We start from the raw sequence: 17,574 nt of genomic DNA on the forward strand, positions 1-17,574 counted from the left end.
CTCTGACAATCTCCTTAGACCAACAGAGAAAGATCTGGTGCACCTGAAGACAGGAAGGGAAATACACTTTTTCATTTTTCTCCCTTACTCTCACATTAAGAACTCCAGTCTGCCAGTTAAATCCAATGAAGAAATCTGACAAAAAAATCTAGACAGATAAGCCTCTTCAGAATTCTTAACAAAAACCAGTAAAGTTTCCCTTATAGATACACAGGTATACACACACGTGTGCCTACACGCTCATATACTCTTTAAAAAAATCCAGCTATTAAAATTTCAGCCTATTTTTACACATCACAAAGAAGCAGAGAAAAGACAAACTCAGTTTTGCTAGAAGACATGCTTATTGGACAACAACCTACCTCATATAGTAAAGATCCTTTCTTCATAACAGCAGGGAGGATAAACTATTTTGATGTTGAAATTTGGGATCCTGTATAAGATGTTCTGTTTAAGTATTGAATTGAAAGAACACTCTACTTTCAAAATTTGGTTACTGAAGACTGATATTTGAAGTAGATTCTATATTTCTTGTTTGTCTCTTCTCTAGAATGCTCAGTAAACCAAAAAACATTTATTTGAAAATACCAATAATTTGATCAGATCATAGTGACATTTCTGTAGATCATGAAATATTTTGCAAACTTCACTGTAGTTTTTGATCTACATTTTTAAAAGCTTTTTCTGCAGAAGGCTGCTGTTTCAGATGGCTACATATTGTATTATATGGAAACAGGAACATTGGGTCAAATAAATATACAGGGACGAAAAGCTCTATAAACTTAATTTCTTTCAAGGTCCTGAATTTTAGTGAGCTGCATTCATGTTTATGTAAAGCTTCCTGAACAGGTGTTCTGATTTTCTTTTGTAGTATTAGGAAAAAAGCAGATCCAAATGACATCATTCAAAGCAGATGAAGGCTCAGCATTTTTACAAGTGAAGCAATTTATTTGGATGTCCAGTTATGAAGTGAGAACTCCAATTCTCAGCCCTGTCTTTTCTATACAACATAGAGCCCTTGTCCTATCACAAACATTACACTTCTACATTTTCATAGGTATCATGCCACCATCTATGGAAATGCTTGAACTTTCAGGAAACTCCACTGACAGTGCATTCACAGAGTGGCAACAAACCACTGAAATCCTGAAAACATCATCCCAAATGCATGCTATCCGTCCAAGTTTGGAGGAACTTTCCACAACACCTGCAGGAGCTTTCCAAGTAAATTCACAGAATCACAGAATCACACAGAATCACAGAACATTAGGGATTGGAAGGGACCTCAAAAGATCATCTAGTCCAATCCCCCTGCCGGAGCAGGAACACCTAGATGACATTACACAGGAAGGCGTCCAGGCGGGTTTTGAATGTCTCCAGAGAAGGAGACTCCACAACCTCTCTGGGCAGCCTGTTCCAGTGCTCTGTCACCCTCACTGAGAAGAAGTTTCTTCTCAAATTTAAGTGGAACCTCCTGTGTTCCAGTCTGTGTCCATTACCCCTCAATAAATTCACCTCAATAGCAGTGTCCTTCATTGTTCAGCAAGAGGCCTCTCTGCTGTGTAGCTTTAAATGTAATAAACTTCTGAAGCAGAATCATAGAATCACAGGATGGTTTGGGTTGGAAGGGACCTTAAAGATCTAGTTTCAACCCCCCCTGCTGTGGGCAGGGACACCTTCCACTAGACCAGGTTGTTTAAAGCCCCACCCAACCTGGCCTTGAAGTAGCTAAAGACTTGAGTGACTTTGAGTAATCTCTCTTACCCTTTGAGTTTATCCAGCTTTCTTAGGTCTTTTCCCCTCCTTCCTCCACTGAGATCACTTCAGCTCTCTACTACCAGTGATGCTGTCAGCCTCAGACTTCAATGTAGAGATACTCAGTACAATAAATAACACACCTATACACCCTCATACACTCCAGCCAGCTGCTGCTTTATAAGGTCCATGTTAGATTGCAGGTCTAACTCACACATACATCCTCCTGTACCCCAAGTCAATGTGATAGCCTTGTAGGGAGCAGCCTGTGTGTAGCATAGTGGCTGGGCCCCCCCCACCCCCCCTTGTAGGGAGCAGCCTGTGTGTAGCATAGTGGCTGCTCCCCTCCACCCCAGCCCTGAGCTACCTTGATCATCAGGGTGGGAATTTCCAGGACTGTTGCCTTCTGTGTGGCCAGAATCTTCCCCGTTTCATTGATCCGTGCCGTCACAAAGAAATGAAAGGAGGCTTGGTCCAGCAGGTCATTCAGGTACTCACTTGATTTGATCAGAACATCAAAAGCGCTTGCTGAGGGGAGAAACAGGGGGAAAAAAAAGGCATCTGAAGCAATTTAATGGCTAATTGCTCCTCCCATCACGGCCAGTGCCAGTTACACAAGTGCCTTGGTAAAAGGGTGGCCCACCACCAAAGAATTACTTTGTTTTGCCCCAACTATCTTCATTTCTTTACCTCATCATTCCCATTCTTATCTTGTCCTCTTTACATTTAGGCTGTGAGCTTCTTGAGGCAAGGGCTTGGTTAATGCACAGCCTCTGTCCAGTGCCCATCACCATCGGCCCAGGCCACTGTTGAAGGTTTCTAGGCACTACCACAAAATAAGCGAGAAGCAAGACGGGTAAAAAATAGCTACTGGGCACAAAGGTCCAAAACAGCTTTTGAGAGTCACCTCTGTAAATGTTTGCTCTTTTGCTTTACTCCTGTGCTTTCTCTGCCCCTCTTCCTGGCAGAGGGATGCCACCAGAGATGCCACCAGAGCAGCCACTGGAGGGTGTAGCCCATGTAGGCTACTTGGGAGATCACATGCTCTCCAGGACACGTCTGGATATCTGCCTTTGTCCTACACTAGACGTGCCTGCAAAATTTAACAAGAAGGTCCTCCTGTCATTAGCAAGCCCGCTAGAGAGCTTTAACGTGCTTCTTGACGATAATTATTGGAAGGAACATGTCCCCCTAAGCTAGATGGTTGAGATGCAGGGAATCATTAATTTTAACCATATTGAACTGCAAATTCCAGGCCAATAATGGTGTGAGAATGTGATGCAGAGAAGCAGACCTGTTAACTAAGTGACTGGGCAGAATATATAGATCTGGAGATCCTGCCTCTATAAACATTCATTATAACCCTAGTAAACATATCAAGATCTCCCATCTGTTAGCTATGATTATTACTGTTATCCATTATTTGTATCGCATTTGTGACATACGCTTTACACACTGAGATAACTGACTCAGTTGGGTAAATCACATTCACTCCTTTTCACTCTTTTGATCCGCTCACATCAAAACCAGTTCCTTGATTTGGTTTCAAAGCTATTCCCCTGGTGACCACCTGACCTGGATTTACCAGGCCAGCCTTAAATTTACTTGATGTTCTCCCCCTCCCTCCCTCTCTCCCTCCCTCTCACTCTGTATCTCTTGTAAAAGAATTTCCCATAATGCCTCAAACTGTAAATTATAAATCATGCAAGGTATTTCTCATCTGTGTAAAGTAAATAAATAAACTAGTTACAATCAAAGACAAATTTACTTTACAGTGGAAGGAAAGACTAACTTTTCTGTTTAAATTTAATCACCACAGGGGAAAAAAAAAAAAAAGCAGAATAATAGACTTCCATTTCCTTAGCACTGGCTGTGCTGGTAAGTTGCCAGTACCACTTACTGCACCTGGGAAAGCCAAGGGAGACACAACACTGAGCTGCCTTACAGCCTTTCAAAAGAAAAAAAAGAAAACTAAATATAACTGAGTAGATGCAAGAGCACCTTTGAAGGCACTGGAAGGTTTAAGCTATTCAAATCCTCAAAGATGTTTTCAACCCACACAATTCCTTTAATCATTATTCTGAATATCATGCATTCACTTCCTGTTTGAAAACTTAGGTCACTTCATTCTTTCAGTAGCACAAGCTGGAAGAATGCTTTTGACACATACATATTATATTGTAATTTTTTATTACCTCCAGATATATATACACACTTTTTTGCCATGAATGAAGCCTACAAATCCTGCCTGAGTGCCTTGGAAGGTATCCTACCTTCGCACCCTTGACAGAGTATTCTCACAGGGTTGCAAATGATCACTCTGCCTCCCTTCACACTGCTTATCTGCTCAGACAGTGTTCCTAATTGCACACATACTCCTTTCCAAGGAAAAGCTGAAAGAATTAATGTTCAAGTTTTATGTATCACCTTCAGAGATGGCATAACCGGTGAGGGTTTTTTGTCCTGTTGTGAGACAAAGTGCTCCACAAGTCAATGACTGTAGCTCAGCTATAAGCTAATTTCCACCTTGAAATGTGGTAGCACTTCAGAACATGTCTCTTTGGCCAGAGGCAGTGAGGAGGACACGCTTTTGGTACACATCCAAAATAATTGTTCTTTTCTCTCTGGTGCCTTTCTTTAGTCTGTGTTCACCCACCATCGGTCAATTCAGCGTTTCCAGCACAGTTTCAAGAAGCTTTTTACAAACCATCTACTTTCTTAGAAAAAATTAATTATGAGGCTCAGTAATGCTTAAACATAATCTATTAATTTCATTTCCTGTACAGAGGAAATAGATGACCCTCAAAGCATGCAGAAGGCATGTTTTAGGTAATAAAACCTTACACAGACCTTTGATGCAAGAGCAGATGAAAGACTGAGTTTTCCCTTATCAAAGAAGTGGCACAGAATTTAAACTGAGCTGTGGAAATGGATTTTTTTACTGTACCTAGCCAAGTCTCCAAAAAGTTTTGCAGTATTCCAGATAAAATATTTAGTATCTGATGCAAGCCAATATAAAACCCCACACCGTGTTTTGATAGGCTGTGTTGGAAAAACCCAGTGCAACTGAGTCAGCCCATTTCCAGACCCCTTGCAAATGAGTCAGAGAGTTAGAAAAAAACAGCAAGCAGCTGTCAGGGCTTTGTTATAGACCAGAGACAGAATTTTTATTAACCTTCACCTGTAGATCCCTGTAAGCAGACTTCTACTTTATGGAGATTAATCAAGTCCAAATCAAAACGTGCAGTTTTAGATGATGCTCTAAGTGCAGGATTTTTTTTTTCACAGCATGGCGAGAACTGTGAATCCACAGAAGCTACTCACTGAGGCAAAACCTGTTCTCTTTGAGGGGTGAGGGCTCATAGTGTCTCCTGAGCTGGGATGAGATAGGCAAGACAGATGAAAAAGCTCAGGGGTCAGCCAGGGTTGCTGTGATCCACAACCAGACCCAGATCAGGAGGCCCATCCTTCGGCCTCCCAAAGTCCTGCCACTCCTGCAGCACTCAGCAGAGATTACTTTTGCCCAGTAGCTGCATCAGGAAGGCAAAATCATTGCTCCTGACTTCCTTAGTAACAAACTCAAGTAGAAGATACTCTGACTCCATAAGAGCGCATTCTCATCACATTTGCTGAGCTGGAGGCACTGACCCAAGAGCGCTGGCCTGTCAGAAGAACAAGTGGTTGGCAGTCACTTCTTGCTGGAGAAGCCAGGGATCTACAACCAGCCGGCTCCATAATGGTTTGGAGTACAGCAGGTCCTCAATGCTGACTCACTCTTTTTCAAGTACAGCTGTCGTGGAATAGATTGGTTATGTCCAAAATAATAATAAAAAGGAGAACATCCCTCTTCCCTGCTTTCAGCTGTGCAAAATCCTGCCCTCAGATGCCTGAGGTAGGCTGCCAGGAACTGATTTTCTCATGAGAAGAGGGAGGCAGGATCTCCTCACCAGAGTCCAGAGGGCACTAGGAAAAGCAAACACCGCATCTGTAAAGATAACTCAGCATTGGGGCTGCCTGCCCAGCTAACAAACGCACCTGCTCTATAGTGGCACATTCCAGTTACAGATCAGCTTTTCAGGTTGCTGTAAATATAAAATCCTGAACCACCTAATACTCGAAAGCCAGTTGTGCCCTTGGACCCACACAGAGCTTGACAGCTTCCTCCAGGTAAGACAAGATATTCTCCTTTTCATCCCTGTAAATGATACCCTTGGGAATCCGAGCTTTTCCTTCACTTGCTGAGATACTGCTAGGAGACTAAAGGTATGACAAATGATAACTTGCATCTTAATATCTGCACTCTTTTTCTTTCCTTTTTACTTAATAGGAAAAATTAACACTTCCCAGACATGCAACTTGGTGTAAGAAAACAGTATGCGAAGAGCAACAGCCTGAAGAAAACAGCCTTAGCTCTAAACAACACTGGTGGAAAGCCACAGTTGGGAATGGAGCCTCCTCATACCCGATTGAGTATCCTACCCGTAGCCATTAGAATTGGCTCTACCCATGGGTAGACATTAGTAACAGGTAATGACAGAGAGAAATTAAGCTAGCAGGTTTGAAAACAACTATGCAAGTCTTACATGAAGAGGGTTCCAGTTTTCCATCGAAAGAGTGCTTCTTGAATTCATTTTTTGCAACTCCTGTATAAAACACTATGTTTCCTGAAAGGTGTGTAGTAGCAGTGTAGTGGTTGCGACTTTTGTTTCTGAAAGTTATAGTGACTTTAAAGTCACTGCCAAGGATTGCTTTTTGCACTTGAAACTCCATGTCAACATCTGTCTGTGGCTGATATGTGGTATCCTGGGTAGTTTGCTTTTTAACACCGTACATCACTGCCGTCTCAAGAGCCAGCCTCTCCTCCTCTGATCCTAGAAATGAATGAAAATCAAATTTAGAAGAGAAACAGGGGTACTGCATTAGCCCACTCACTGATCACAAGGGTGCATCTTCCATAGTTTGTGGTAGCTGAAATGAATGGATGAGGACATTGAACCTTCCTGTGGTGAAGTTAATATTCAGAGAACTTCACAACCACCAAGTGAGATGGTCTTAAAGATTCAAGCCATATCAGATACATTGACCTAGCCTAATTGATATTAATGGAGCTACACTGCCTTACTCTGTGCAAACATCTGGCCTGAGTAAAAGATGTCTAACAGCTGCACAGAAAGCCTTGAATGGTTTTGAAAGCTTTTTGTTACTGCATGACTACCCTTTGTTTTAACTACAGCTTATTCAGTCAAAAGCATTTCAGAGTAGCAAAGTCTGTGCTGTTCTCAAGGTATCTGCAGTGTTTCTGGGATGATGTTACAAATAAAGAGTTCCAGAGGGCACCTTGGCAACTTTTCTTGCAACTCCCTCGGTGCCAGAGCTCTGTAAATCCAGCATCCAAGATTGGACTAAGGTAAATCTACATCAGTATAGTCCCATCTCATTTAGGGTTACCTTCTTGGAACTTGTAGTCCTCAGTAATCTCCACCATTCCATCACCCCCAACTTCCTTGGTCACAATCAACTGTCCAATATGGGATGTGTCAATTTTTAATATCACTTGGGATCCATTTTTCTCCATTCTTGAGTAAACAATATCACTATTTACCTATAAAATCAAATGAAAAAGGACTGAGCTACATGGATGTAGAAAGAGGAAAGGAAGACAGTCTATCTCCCCTCAAAACGATCACACATTGAACTGAAGTCCCACTTGCATTGAAGTCCCATTTATAAAATTAGTCATCTGCTACAACGACGACTACATTAATTTCACTATTTGCAGCTTCAGAACAACAGGCATTGTAAACTTAAGTAGGCCAGAGAGATACTGTTTGGATTTGGGGAGCATGATGACAATTTCCTTACACCATAAAGCTTTAGACCATAAAGAGGGGAATGCTTGATAGATAAAATATCTTTATTCTCTTCTGTCCTAAGTGATATACAATTCAATTAGGGAGAGGTTTGCTCTACAGCTGCTGCAATTCTGGGCACACCAGCTCTGGTGGTGCAAGAGGTTGAAACTCCAAACCAAGCCCTCTTAGTCCTTATGGAGTTATCTCCCTCTTAGATCTTAGATCTGCCAGTCACTCATGTGAGCTCTCCTTGATCCACTGCAGCCAAAATGAACACGGTGAGCAAAGACCTCTTTAAAATTACTACATCCATTTTGACTGAAATAAGCAAGGGAACCTTAAGATAAGCAGCTTTGCTGACAAGCCTGAGAAAGAGGTAACAGCTAACAAGGTGTGAAGGTGAGCAGCTAGAGTTAGTGACTCATTTGCCAGCGTAGCTGGAATCTGGGATGGATAAATGGCCACAGCCTGAAGTTTCATCTGAGCCAGAGAAGCTTTTCCTGCTTATTACATTGGTAAGATGAGATTAGAGAAATCTCCGTCATTCATTAGAGCCATACCACATCTACTAGCCTGCATGTCAAAATACAATGATGAGATTTTTCTTTGACATGGAGTATGAGTGAAATAACTTCTCAGTCCATAAATTGCAGTGGAGCCCTATCTTCTGTTTCATCTATGGTCTCACTGATAACACTCAATGCATCAAAAATTTTCAAGTATGTACCTCAGCATAGACAAAAGGAGCATCAAATTGGAAGCAAACATGACCATGTTTAATGGCTTGAACTGAGGCTGGGCCACACCTGTACATACCTGTGGGAAGAAGACAGATAAAGTGAGAGACTAAATTAATTTAAACACGTGAAAATGTTACATTTTCTCAAAGAAAATGAGTTCTTGGGGTTTAGTGAACACTTTAATAGTTTACAGGAACTCCTGACCAACAAGTGAAAAGCTTAATTTCTGTTGCCAGCCTTCTAAAGAACACATACTCAAGTCTGAAACAATCTAATGATTCAGTACCTTAATGGCACTGTAAAGTCCACTGTAAGTCTCAAGTGCTTGAAATGCAGTTAAAGCCATTTTTGCTTAAAGCAGATAATTATGGGATGGCTCAGTTATACCACAGGCTGAGAAAGACCTCACTGCAAATTTGCTAAGAGTGTCTTTTAAGAACTGGAAAATTAAGGACTGAGGAAATAGCAGTGGCTTTTCACTTTTTCTCTCCTATGTACTGCCTGCTCAGTAAGTTTAGTAAGGACTGCAGGAACTGACTGACATATAATGAAGGTGAATTAAGTTGATCAGACTCCTGTATAGGTCCTCCAAAATTTTAGAAGCCATCTTCTTGCAATGAGACTACATTTTTTCTGTGCCAGGCAGGACCCTTCTCATGCAGGATATTGTGCACATGTGTCATGGACAGTGTTATAATAAAGAAAGATTTACTTTAGAGCTTAAAACAAATCAGGAGAAGGCCCTGAGCATAGGTAAGTGTGGTTATCTGGTGCAAGAAGTTGTCACCAGCCATATGGTGGCACTGGCTTAGTTCATTGTTTGCCACAAAGAACACAAGCACTTGAAAGAGAGCTAAAAAGGACTTCAGCAATATTACCATCACTCGTTTCTTGGGGTGTCCCATCAACAACCTGCCATCCTCCAAAACCAACAGGAAGATCAGGTCTAGTCATCCAAGCTTCATTCCAGCAATGATAGTTCCTTACATGAGAGGTGAGACCAGAATATTAAATTCTTAGAAAGAAGCATACAGACCAAAACAAATTTATGTCCTGTCATTGCTTCAGTAACAACATTTGCCAGTTTAGGAGTGAAAAAGTTGGCTCTTTTTAGATAATAGATTTTTAGATCTAAATGTTTGGTAACTACCTGTTAAAACCTGAAGGCCACAGTATTTAATTGTAGTTTCTTGACTGCAAGTTGAAGAAGCTTTTTGAATCTTTTACTGTGTTCTGAATGCAAATGTCTCTGAGAAAATTTCCCAATGCTTGGAGATTGTTGGATTATATGAAGTGCTACACAAACTACAATCCCTATCTCCACTTCAGTCTGTCTGCTAAAGCAAGCTTTGAACCTTCTTCAAGCCGTTGAAGCACGGTCTGCTTTAAAGCTATTAAGACTGAAGCTTTGATGCCTCTTCTGAAGAAGTTTCAGGATCAACTTCATAGCTTATGTGTGGCTTTGTTTTCCTGGCTCAAAACAAACATGCTTAGCTAGTTTCCATGTTGGTTGACAAAAAGACCCTCCATAGGCTTTATAAGACTTTCCTCATTGTGGATTCCTTATAAGGTCTTCCCAGTCTATCATGACAATAAGGGAGGTCAGATCTCCTAGAACATACAGTTTTCCATAATGCCCACCTACAACCACTGGGGGCCAGGACAGTACAAAAGGTGGATTTCTGAGAGTGGTTCATCTAGGTGCTCAGGGTTGAAATGCCCTCACTTGGCTGCATGCTTAGGAAAGAAAAAAACACTACAGCACCATCATATTCTGCCCAGAATGTTTCAAAGATGAGCAGAAAACAAAGGCAGATCTTGTAACTTCCTGCAATGCTACCGACATTCAAGGGAGAGCACAAGCAAGAAAAAGAAGACAATCTAGGAAGAGGGTCTTGCAGTAAAGACAGTGAAGTGTTTGAATTTGATTACTGCAAAAAATAAAAGCAGGAAGGAGTAGAGAAAGGGGCAATTTTGCTTGCAAATGATACATATCCTACAGCAGATATGAATAAAATTACGTCTGTATAGCTTCTGATACAGCCACTATTACATGCAATGATATTAGCACCCAAAATGGGGATTGTTAAACTCTGACCATTTAATTAATAATAGGTGAAAATCAGTCATGGAGCAGTTGGAAGGATCTGAGCCTTGTCTAACAAGACATTTCAAAGTGGAAATGAAAGCTTGGATCAGGGTAAAACTTGTCAGTTAGGAGAGTTAATGAAGCAGCAATAGAAAAAGGAATTATTCAAGGAAAATGACGCATACTCAGAGAATTTTTGATGCTGCTGAGAGTAGTCAATGCTGAATCATGCTCATGGAGCTTTGCTGAGGGCTACCAGAGAATGGGGACACGCTTTGTGGTAGATAGGTTTTTGAAAACTGCTATGACAACATTTGAGAGAGACAATCCCTGCCCCGAAGCCTTCACTGATTCACCTTGAATCAAACTCAGATGTATCATTGGCTTTGTGTTCTGAGAAAGAAGAACCTGGAGAGCAGGCAGGAGGGAAGGATGATAAAACCAGAGGAAGGAGAGACGTGAATAACAGTACGGAAAATGGAAGCTCTGCTTCAATTCTGTAACTAGATAATGCAGACTTTTTCTATATTTTTTTCTATATTCATCCTATGGGACAGGACCTTTCTTAGCAGTTTCTTCTATTGGTGTAGTGTTGGGCGCAACAGCAAAGCAATTTGTTTAGGTCTGCTGCCATGCAAATAACAAATACACTTAAGGATATTGAACGTGACTGGACAGAAAGACATGGCTTGTAGAGCACATGAGTATTAAGGAAAGGAGGATGAGGGGAATATTTGCCTCTCCAAAATGTAGCAGAAACTTCTCTGTGGTAGAAGTGAGCACAGCCGAGAAGCTGACTCCACAGTCACAATATGTTGAACTGATTCTGTAGTTCTTGCATTCTACAGCAAGCTTGAGACATTCAAGAAAGCAAGAATGTCTATACAGATCAATGTAGTGACCATAAAATATTTACAGGGATAATTACGAACAGACTAAACAAAGCGATGGGGAAATTAATAAAAGATGACCAGGTGGGTTTTATGCTTGGAAAACAATTTAAGAAAGGTACCTCGTATTGCTTATGAGACAGGCACATGCTGGAAAGAGTTGCCGCCCTTTCATTAGGTAATAAGCTCAGGCACTGTGTTTGAGAGAGGCACTGATAAAATTAGTGAGAAATTAGAGAAAAGTGAGCTGGAAGTGAATGGGAGAGCAGAGGTCTCAGAAGAGATTTCTCCATGGGCCTGGACACAGATGAACCCCCGTGGGGCCAGGTAACTTCAAGCAAGTTTCTGCTGAGGTACTGATATCAGTCTTGGACCTCACAGTAGGAGTGAGTCTTGATTCCCATCCAAAAGAAACATTCTTTAAATGTCTTTATATCATCATTAAGAAAGACAAGGAGAACAAAGTAAGGGGACAGAGGCAGTACTGATGAGCCCAAATCCGGCCAGCTTTATAAAAATAACTTTTTGCAAAGTCTGTGTAATTTTGTATGTATTCTGTTGTCGTTGTTTCCTACCCTGAGGGAGAAGATGATCTTTAATAAAAATAAATAAATATCAGATAACATTCAGAGGGAGCCCCACACTCAGAGATTGATTGGACTAAAAATCCTGGCTCCAAGTATCCCTGAAGTCTGAGAGTATTTAAAACCTGAAGACAGACCAGCTACAGCAGTACAAGGCAATAGAAATGATATATTAATAAAGAAAAAGAGCTTTGCTTCCAGTTTTCAGGAGATTATAAATAAAAGTGAGAAATACATTTAAAAAATCATTATAAATACCTTGAGCTTGTCCTTTTTAAAAAAAAGGAAAGAAGTAAAAGAGACATTAAAAATAAAATCAAGGTTAAGACACAAGCCATTTAAAGTCAGAATGTGAGCTACCATGGTATGTTACAGAGTAATGAAGAGAAAGGACACAGAGGAGAAATGAAAAAAGGTGTATAATATATTAAGTCATGCCCAAAGGGTTATGTGCACCATGTACTAATAAATGCACCAGGAGGATAAAAGGGTGAACAAGGCAGTTAAAAAAGTAATCAAGCCAAAGAAAGCAAACATAGAATGGGAGGATGAAATGTTAGCAAGAAGTTGCATACGGATTTCAGTGTAGCAAGGATTATTTTGGATGATCTGGCCCTGTCCCAGAAGAATGGAAAAAAAACAGTATTGAATTAAGAAGTCTTGGGAAACAGCTGGGAAAAGGATAGGTAGGAAAGTAAAAAGAAATGTCAAAAGTGGGTGAGAGTCGTTTCACAGATCAGATTAGGAGAAGGGGAGAAGATGACATGAGACAGTGAAAAGTCTGAAGCATGGCAATAGTCCATTACTGGGTGTATATAGACTGAACAGTGAGGTGACCAGTCATTGGGGTTTGTTTCACATCATTTATAGGTAGACGAGGTTTCAGAAGAGTGATTGTTCCTTTACTGGTCTGTAAGCAATAGAAGGACTAGCCCCATGTGACACACTGAGGTCCTGCTGTCACACAGAGCAGATGCAGCTTAGAGAACTGGGAATCCCCAAGGATCGTAACAGGAGGGTACAAGGCAGATACCACCACTGCAGCCCTGGAGTTCAGGAAAGTAGGCTTTGGCTTGTTTAAGGTCCTGCTTGGAAGAATCCCATGGGAGGCAGCTCTGGAGAGATGACGAATCCAAGAAACCAGGTTGTTTTTCAAGGATGACCTCTTCCAAGCTTAAGAATGGTCCATCCTTATGTGCAGGAAATCAATCAAAAGTGGCACTGCATGGTCAACAAGGTGGTCCCAACTAAACTCAAACATTTAAAAAGTGCACAAGAGGTGGAAGCAGGAACAGGTAACCAGAAAGAATGCAGAGACGCTGTCTGAGCATGCAAGCACAGGTGTAGGAAAGTCAAAACTCAGACTGAATGGAGTATGTCAAGGGGCATGAAAGGCAATAAGAAAAGCAAGTACATCAGTATCAAAAGGCAGATTATGGAAAAATGTAGGACTTCTGCCAAATGGGGCAGGAGACCTGGTGACAAAGGACTAAGAAAAGGCTAAAATACTCAATGCCATCTTTGCCTTGCTTTTCACTGCTAAGATTTGCCCTCAGGAATGACAGACTCCTGAGACCAGCATGGAAGTTTGGAGTAATGAAAATTTACCATCAGTAAAGGAGGAACAAGTTAGAGAATATTTAGACAAAATGGACATGCAGAAGTCCAATGGATTTGATGGGATGGACCCACAAGTGCTAAGGAACCTGGCCTATGTCACTGTAAGGCCACTCATTTATCTTTAAAGGTCATGGTGACTGGAGAACATTCCTGAGAACTGGAAGAAAGTATCACTCCTTTCTTCAAGAAAGAGAAGAAGTACCCAAGGGACTACAGACTTGTCAGCCTCACCTTAATCTCTGGGAATATTATAGAGAAAATTCTTTTGGAAAACATTTCCAAATGGTGATTAGCAGTAGTCAGCATGGATTTACATCGGCCTAGCTATGCCTGATCAACCTGGTATCCTTCTCTGATGAAATCAATGACTAAGTAGGCAGGGGGAGACCAGTGCTTGGGAGTTGGTTGGTTGGTTGTTTTTTTTAACTCTAGCATCATCTCCCAGAACATCCTCATAGACAAGCCACTGAAGTATAGACTGGATAAATGGACAGCAAGGTGTGTTGAAAACTCGCTGAACTGCTGGGATCAGAGTGCTGTGATCAGCGGCATGAACTCCGGCTGGAGCCTAGTCACTAGTTGTGTACCCAAGGGGTTGATAATGCATCGAATACTGTTCAACATCTTCATTAATGACGTGGATGGTGAGACCTACCACACCCTCAGCAAGTCTGCAGATACAGAAAACTGGAAGGAATGGCTGATACACCAGAGGTTGTAAACAAGGAGAGGCTGAGAAAGCTGGGACTGTTCAGCCTGGAGATGAGAAGGCTTAGTAGAATCTTATCCGTGTGTATTAGGAAGTTGAGGTGAAGAAGGCAGAGCCAGGCTCTCCTCAGTGGTCACAAACTGAAACACGGGAAATTCTGTGTAAAGATCAAGAAACACTTTTTTATTGTGAGAGTGATTGAGCACTGGCACAGGTTGACCAGAGGGCCCGTGGAGTGTCCATCCTTTGAGATATTAAAAACTCAACTGAGAAACCTGCTCTAGCTGACCTTGCTTTGAGCAGGAGAGTCGGATAACTTCCAGGAGTCCCTTCTAGTCTCCACTATTCTGTGATGCTGTGTAACAGATGTAAATGAATCTAACTGTTTTTCTTAGATTCACTCTTGGTAACAGATTATGGAAATCACATAAAAGAGGTTACAGCAACAGGTCATTTCCTCCACCACAGAAGGGGTTTATTACAGTTTTAATATAAAAACTTCCAGAGACTAAGTTGCTAATGAAACATGCTGATAAGCAGCTATGTTGATGAGTTGAACATAACATTGACACAAATCAGGTATATTAACACTGAATAGGACAAGTATAGGAATATGTTTAAGAGGTCACATTCACTGCTTCACTCTGAGAAGGAGAGGCTTGACACCCAATAATCCACACATAATTTCTACTGAACAGAGCATATAATCAATATATGCTACACTTCTCCTGTCAGACAGGAGACAGTAAGAGTTTGAGGAGGAAGTTAGAGGACTGTCTTCTCCAAAAGAATACATAGACTACATTTCTTGCTCCTAGGGGGTTTTCTTTTTATAAATCTGGTGACAGCATTTCAGTAACTTGTATGATACCTTGGGTTGTTTCTTTTTCAGCTGAACTGGATTTATTTTGGAAAGTACCTACTTGTGACAGTGACTGCATGTACACAATGTAAAAATCCAGCCTACAAATATAGGAACTAGGCAGAAGCAAATCAAGAAGAGTGGTTTTCCGTGGATATTGAGGTATCCATTTGAGCCTGGTTGCAGACTGATGGAAGTGCCTGCCCTACTCTCTCCCATTTTGAGAAATGGCCTGGCCCTAAGGAGCACAGACCCATCCCAGCTTTTGTCCACTGTGCTTAAATGTGCACTATGCCAAATAGTAACACCAGTAGTGATCTCACAGATCCCCTATGGTTTGTCTCTTTATATGACAAGCACTTTATATTAGTCAGCCTCCTAAAAATCCATTCATTCTGTTTTACATAAGCTAGCAGTGTTCTTTAATGCACAAAGAAACAAATAAACCACAGACATTGCCGTCATGTTTTTTACTACTTCCATAGTTGACACAATAAAGGCATTTGTAAGGAAAACTCACCAGACAGAGTCTTTTGTAATTTTGGTATCCACTTTCCCTTCATCATCCAGAAAGAAGTCCAACTGTAAATTGGCATTGTTATCATGGGCTGAAGAATAGTTGGTAATGAGTCTTGCAGGTATCCCCAAGCACCTCAGAACTGTGGGAAATAGAGAAGTGTGATGAGAAGGACAAATACGAGGACTGTGCTCATGGATGATGGAATGAATAGAAACTATTAATAACTAAAATAAAATAGGAAAACTCAGTCAAATCAACCCAAATAATCCTCCTATCTGCCTTTATATAGAATATGTTAAATATTTTATTTGGTCCCAAAATGATAAGCATTCAGGATATGTAGTGGTACAATGGTTATAACCTAAGCAGCTGATTACTTTTAGAATATTGCATAGCGACCACACTGTAGCTTTTCAGGGGAAATTTGTGTGCAATAGGTCCACTGCATAACCAAATGTGGTATAAAGAAAAATAAGTTTGAGCTTCCAAGAAATGCAAAATATATTAGGTTTCCTAGTATCAGTAAACAAGGAGAATCATGAGACTGTGCTAAAAAGAAAATTATTTAAAAGTATCTCCTTTTGGTTGATTTGCAGTTTTCCTGTTTGACATTTGCCGACAGAAGGGATCTGGAGAAGACAAAGAATAAAGCAGAAAATTACTATTGTTAACAACAGGAAAAGCTGCATTATTTGCAAGTGAAATGTCAGTGCTAGAGTGTATGAACATAATTTGTATTGATTGCTAAGTAATAATATTTTACAGTCAATAGTCCCTTCCCATAAAGGATATTAAAAAGAAGACCAAAAAAAAAAAGCCCCTACCCCTAAAACTCAGACCATCATAATGTAGCACTGATGACTCTTCTTTCCATTTGACAAGTGTGATTGGACAAGGGGTAATGGATTTAAACTAAAAGAAGTTAGATTTAGACTGGATACAAGGAAGAAATTTTTTACAGTGAGGGTGGTGAAACACAGGAACAGGTTGCCCCGAGAGGTAGTAGAAGCCCTATCCCTGGAAACATTCAAGGTCAGGCTGGATGGGGCTCTGAGCAACCTGATCTAGTTGAGGATGTCCCTGCTCACTGCAGGGAGGTTGGACTGGATGACCTTTAAAGGTCCCTTCCAACCCAAGACATTCTATGATTCTGTGACCTATGAAATGGCAAATGTGGGATATGTGGAAAAGCTATGGCTACGTCTGAAGTGCAGTAAAGCATCACTGGGCTTCTGTGTTTGCGCTGCATCCTGGCTGATAAATAGGCATGGAGCACAGTCCTCAGCAGGGAGTGGACTGCAGGGTGACACATCATCTCAGCTTCTCCAGATGAAATATTTTGTCTCTTGTACAAAAAAGGTTCCTGTTTTCAGATTTAGGAGTCAACATGGTTCTGCAGAAAACAGGGGGTTTTTTTGAAAGGGAAAACACTTTTACTGAAAATCCTACTTAAAAATATCTCTGATGCTGCAATGTTGAATGGCCCTTGATGCTACTGCTGGGTTTTGTATATTCATTAGTGTCACTACTGTGACTCTCAATAAAGTGTAATGCTGCACATTCATTTCAAGTTCCTGGATGACAAATTACCTGGATGCATCCAATACCATATGTACCTATTGATTAAACTTAATTCAAGTGCCCTCCCAGTCTTCCAGCACATGAGCCATCAGGGCTCATTGAAAATAATTTGTCTGACAATTTCAAGATTAATGACCTTTTTCAGTATGTTTTAGCATTTTTAATGGATGACTATCCAGATTGTACAATATAGTAACCTTGGAAAGCTGGGCTGGTGATAAAACATTGTCAGCTCTGAGAGAGACTCAAAATTAGCTCAGAACAACCCTTTTAGTTGCACACAGCTGTTTGGAACTTTGCTGTCCTCCCTGTGCAGTGGTCAGCAACTGGATGTGTCAGTAGCTATCACAGAATCACAGAACGTTAGGGATT

The 17,574-nt window shown here is 41.0% G+C and overlaps 1 protein-coding gene across 1 annotated transcript in view; it reads right to left on the reverse strand.

Annotated features, from left to right (window-relative positions):
* Positions 1-15,845, reverse strand: part of F13A1 (coagulation factor XIII, A1 polypeptide) — a gene marked incomplete at its 5' end in the record, with an annotated part of 21,492 nt that extends 5,647 nt beyond the window's left edge. The window contains 6 exons of the mRNA XM_010181002.1: positions 2,123-2,283; positions 6,339-6,626; positions 7,204-7,357; positions 8,335-8,423; positions 9,226-9,329; positions 15,622-15,845. Of these exons, the coding sequence (XP_010179304.1) occupies positions 2,123-2,283; positions 6,339-6,626; positions 7,204-7,357; positions 8,335-8,423; positions 9,226-9,329; positions 15,622-15,845 (1,020 nt within the window). The remainder of the gene's footprint in view (positions 1-2,122; positions 2,284-6,338; positions 6,627-7,203; positions 7,358-8,334; positions 8,424-9,225; positions 9,330-15,621) is intronic.
* Between the last annotated feature and the right edge of the window lie 1,729 nt (positions 15,846-17,574).

The sequence above is a fragment of the Mesitornis unicolor genome, unplaced genomic scaffold (assembly GCF_000695765.1).
Source record: "Mesitornis unicolor isolate BGI_N332 unplaced genomic scaffold, ASM69576v1 scaffold17283, whole genome shotgun sequence".
NCBI classification, from domain to species: Eukaryota; Metazoa; Chordata; class Aves; order Mesitornithiformes; family Mesitornithidae; genus Mesitornis; species Mesitornis unicolor.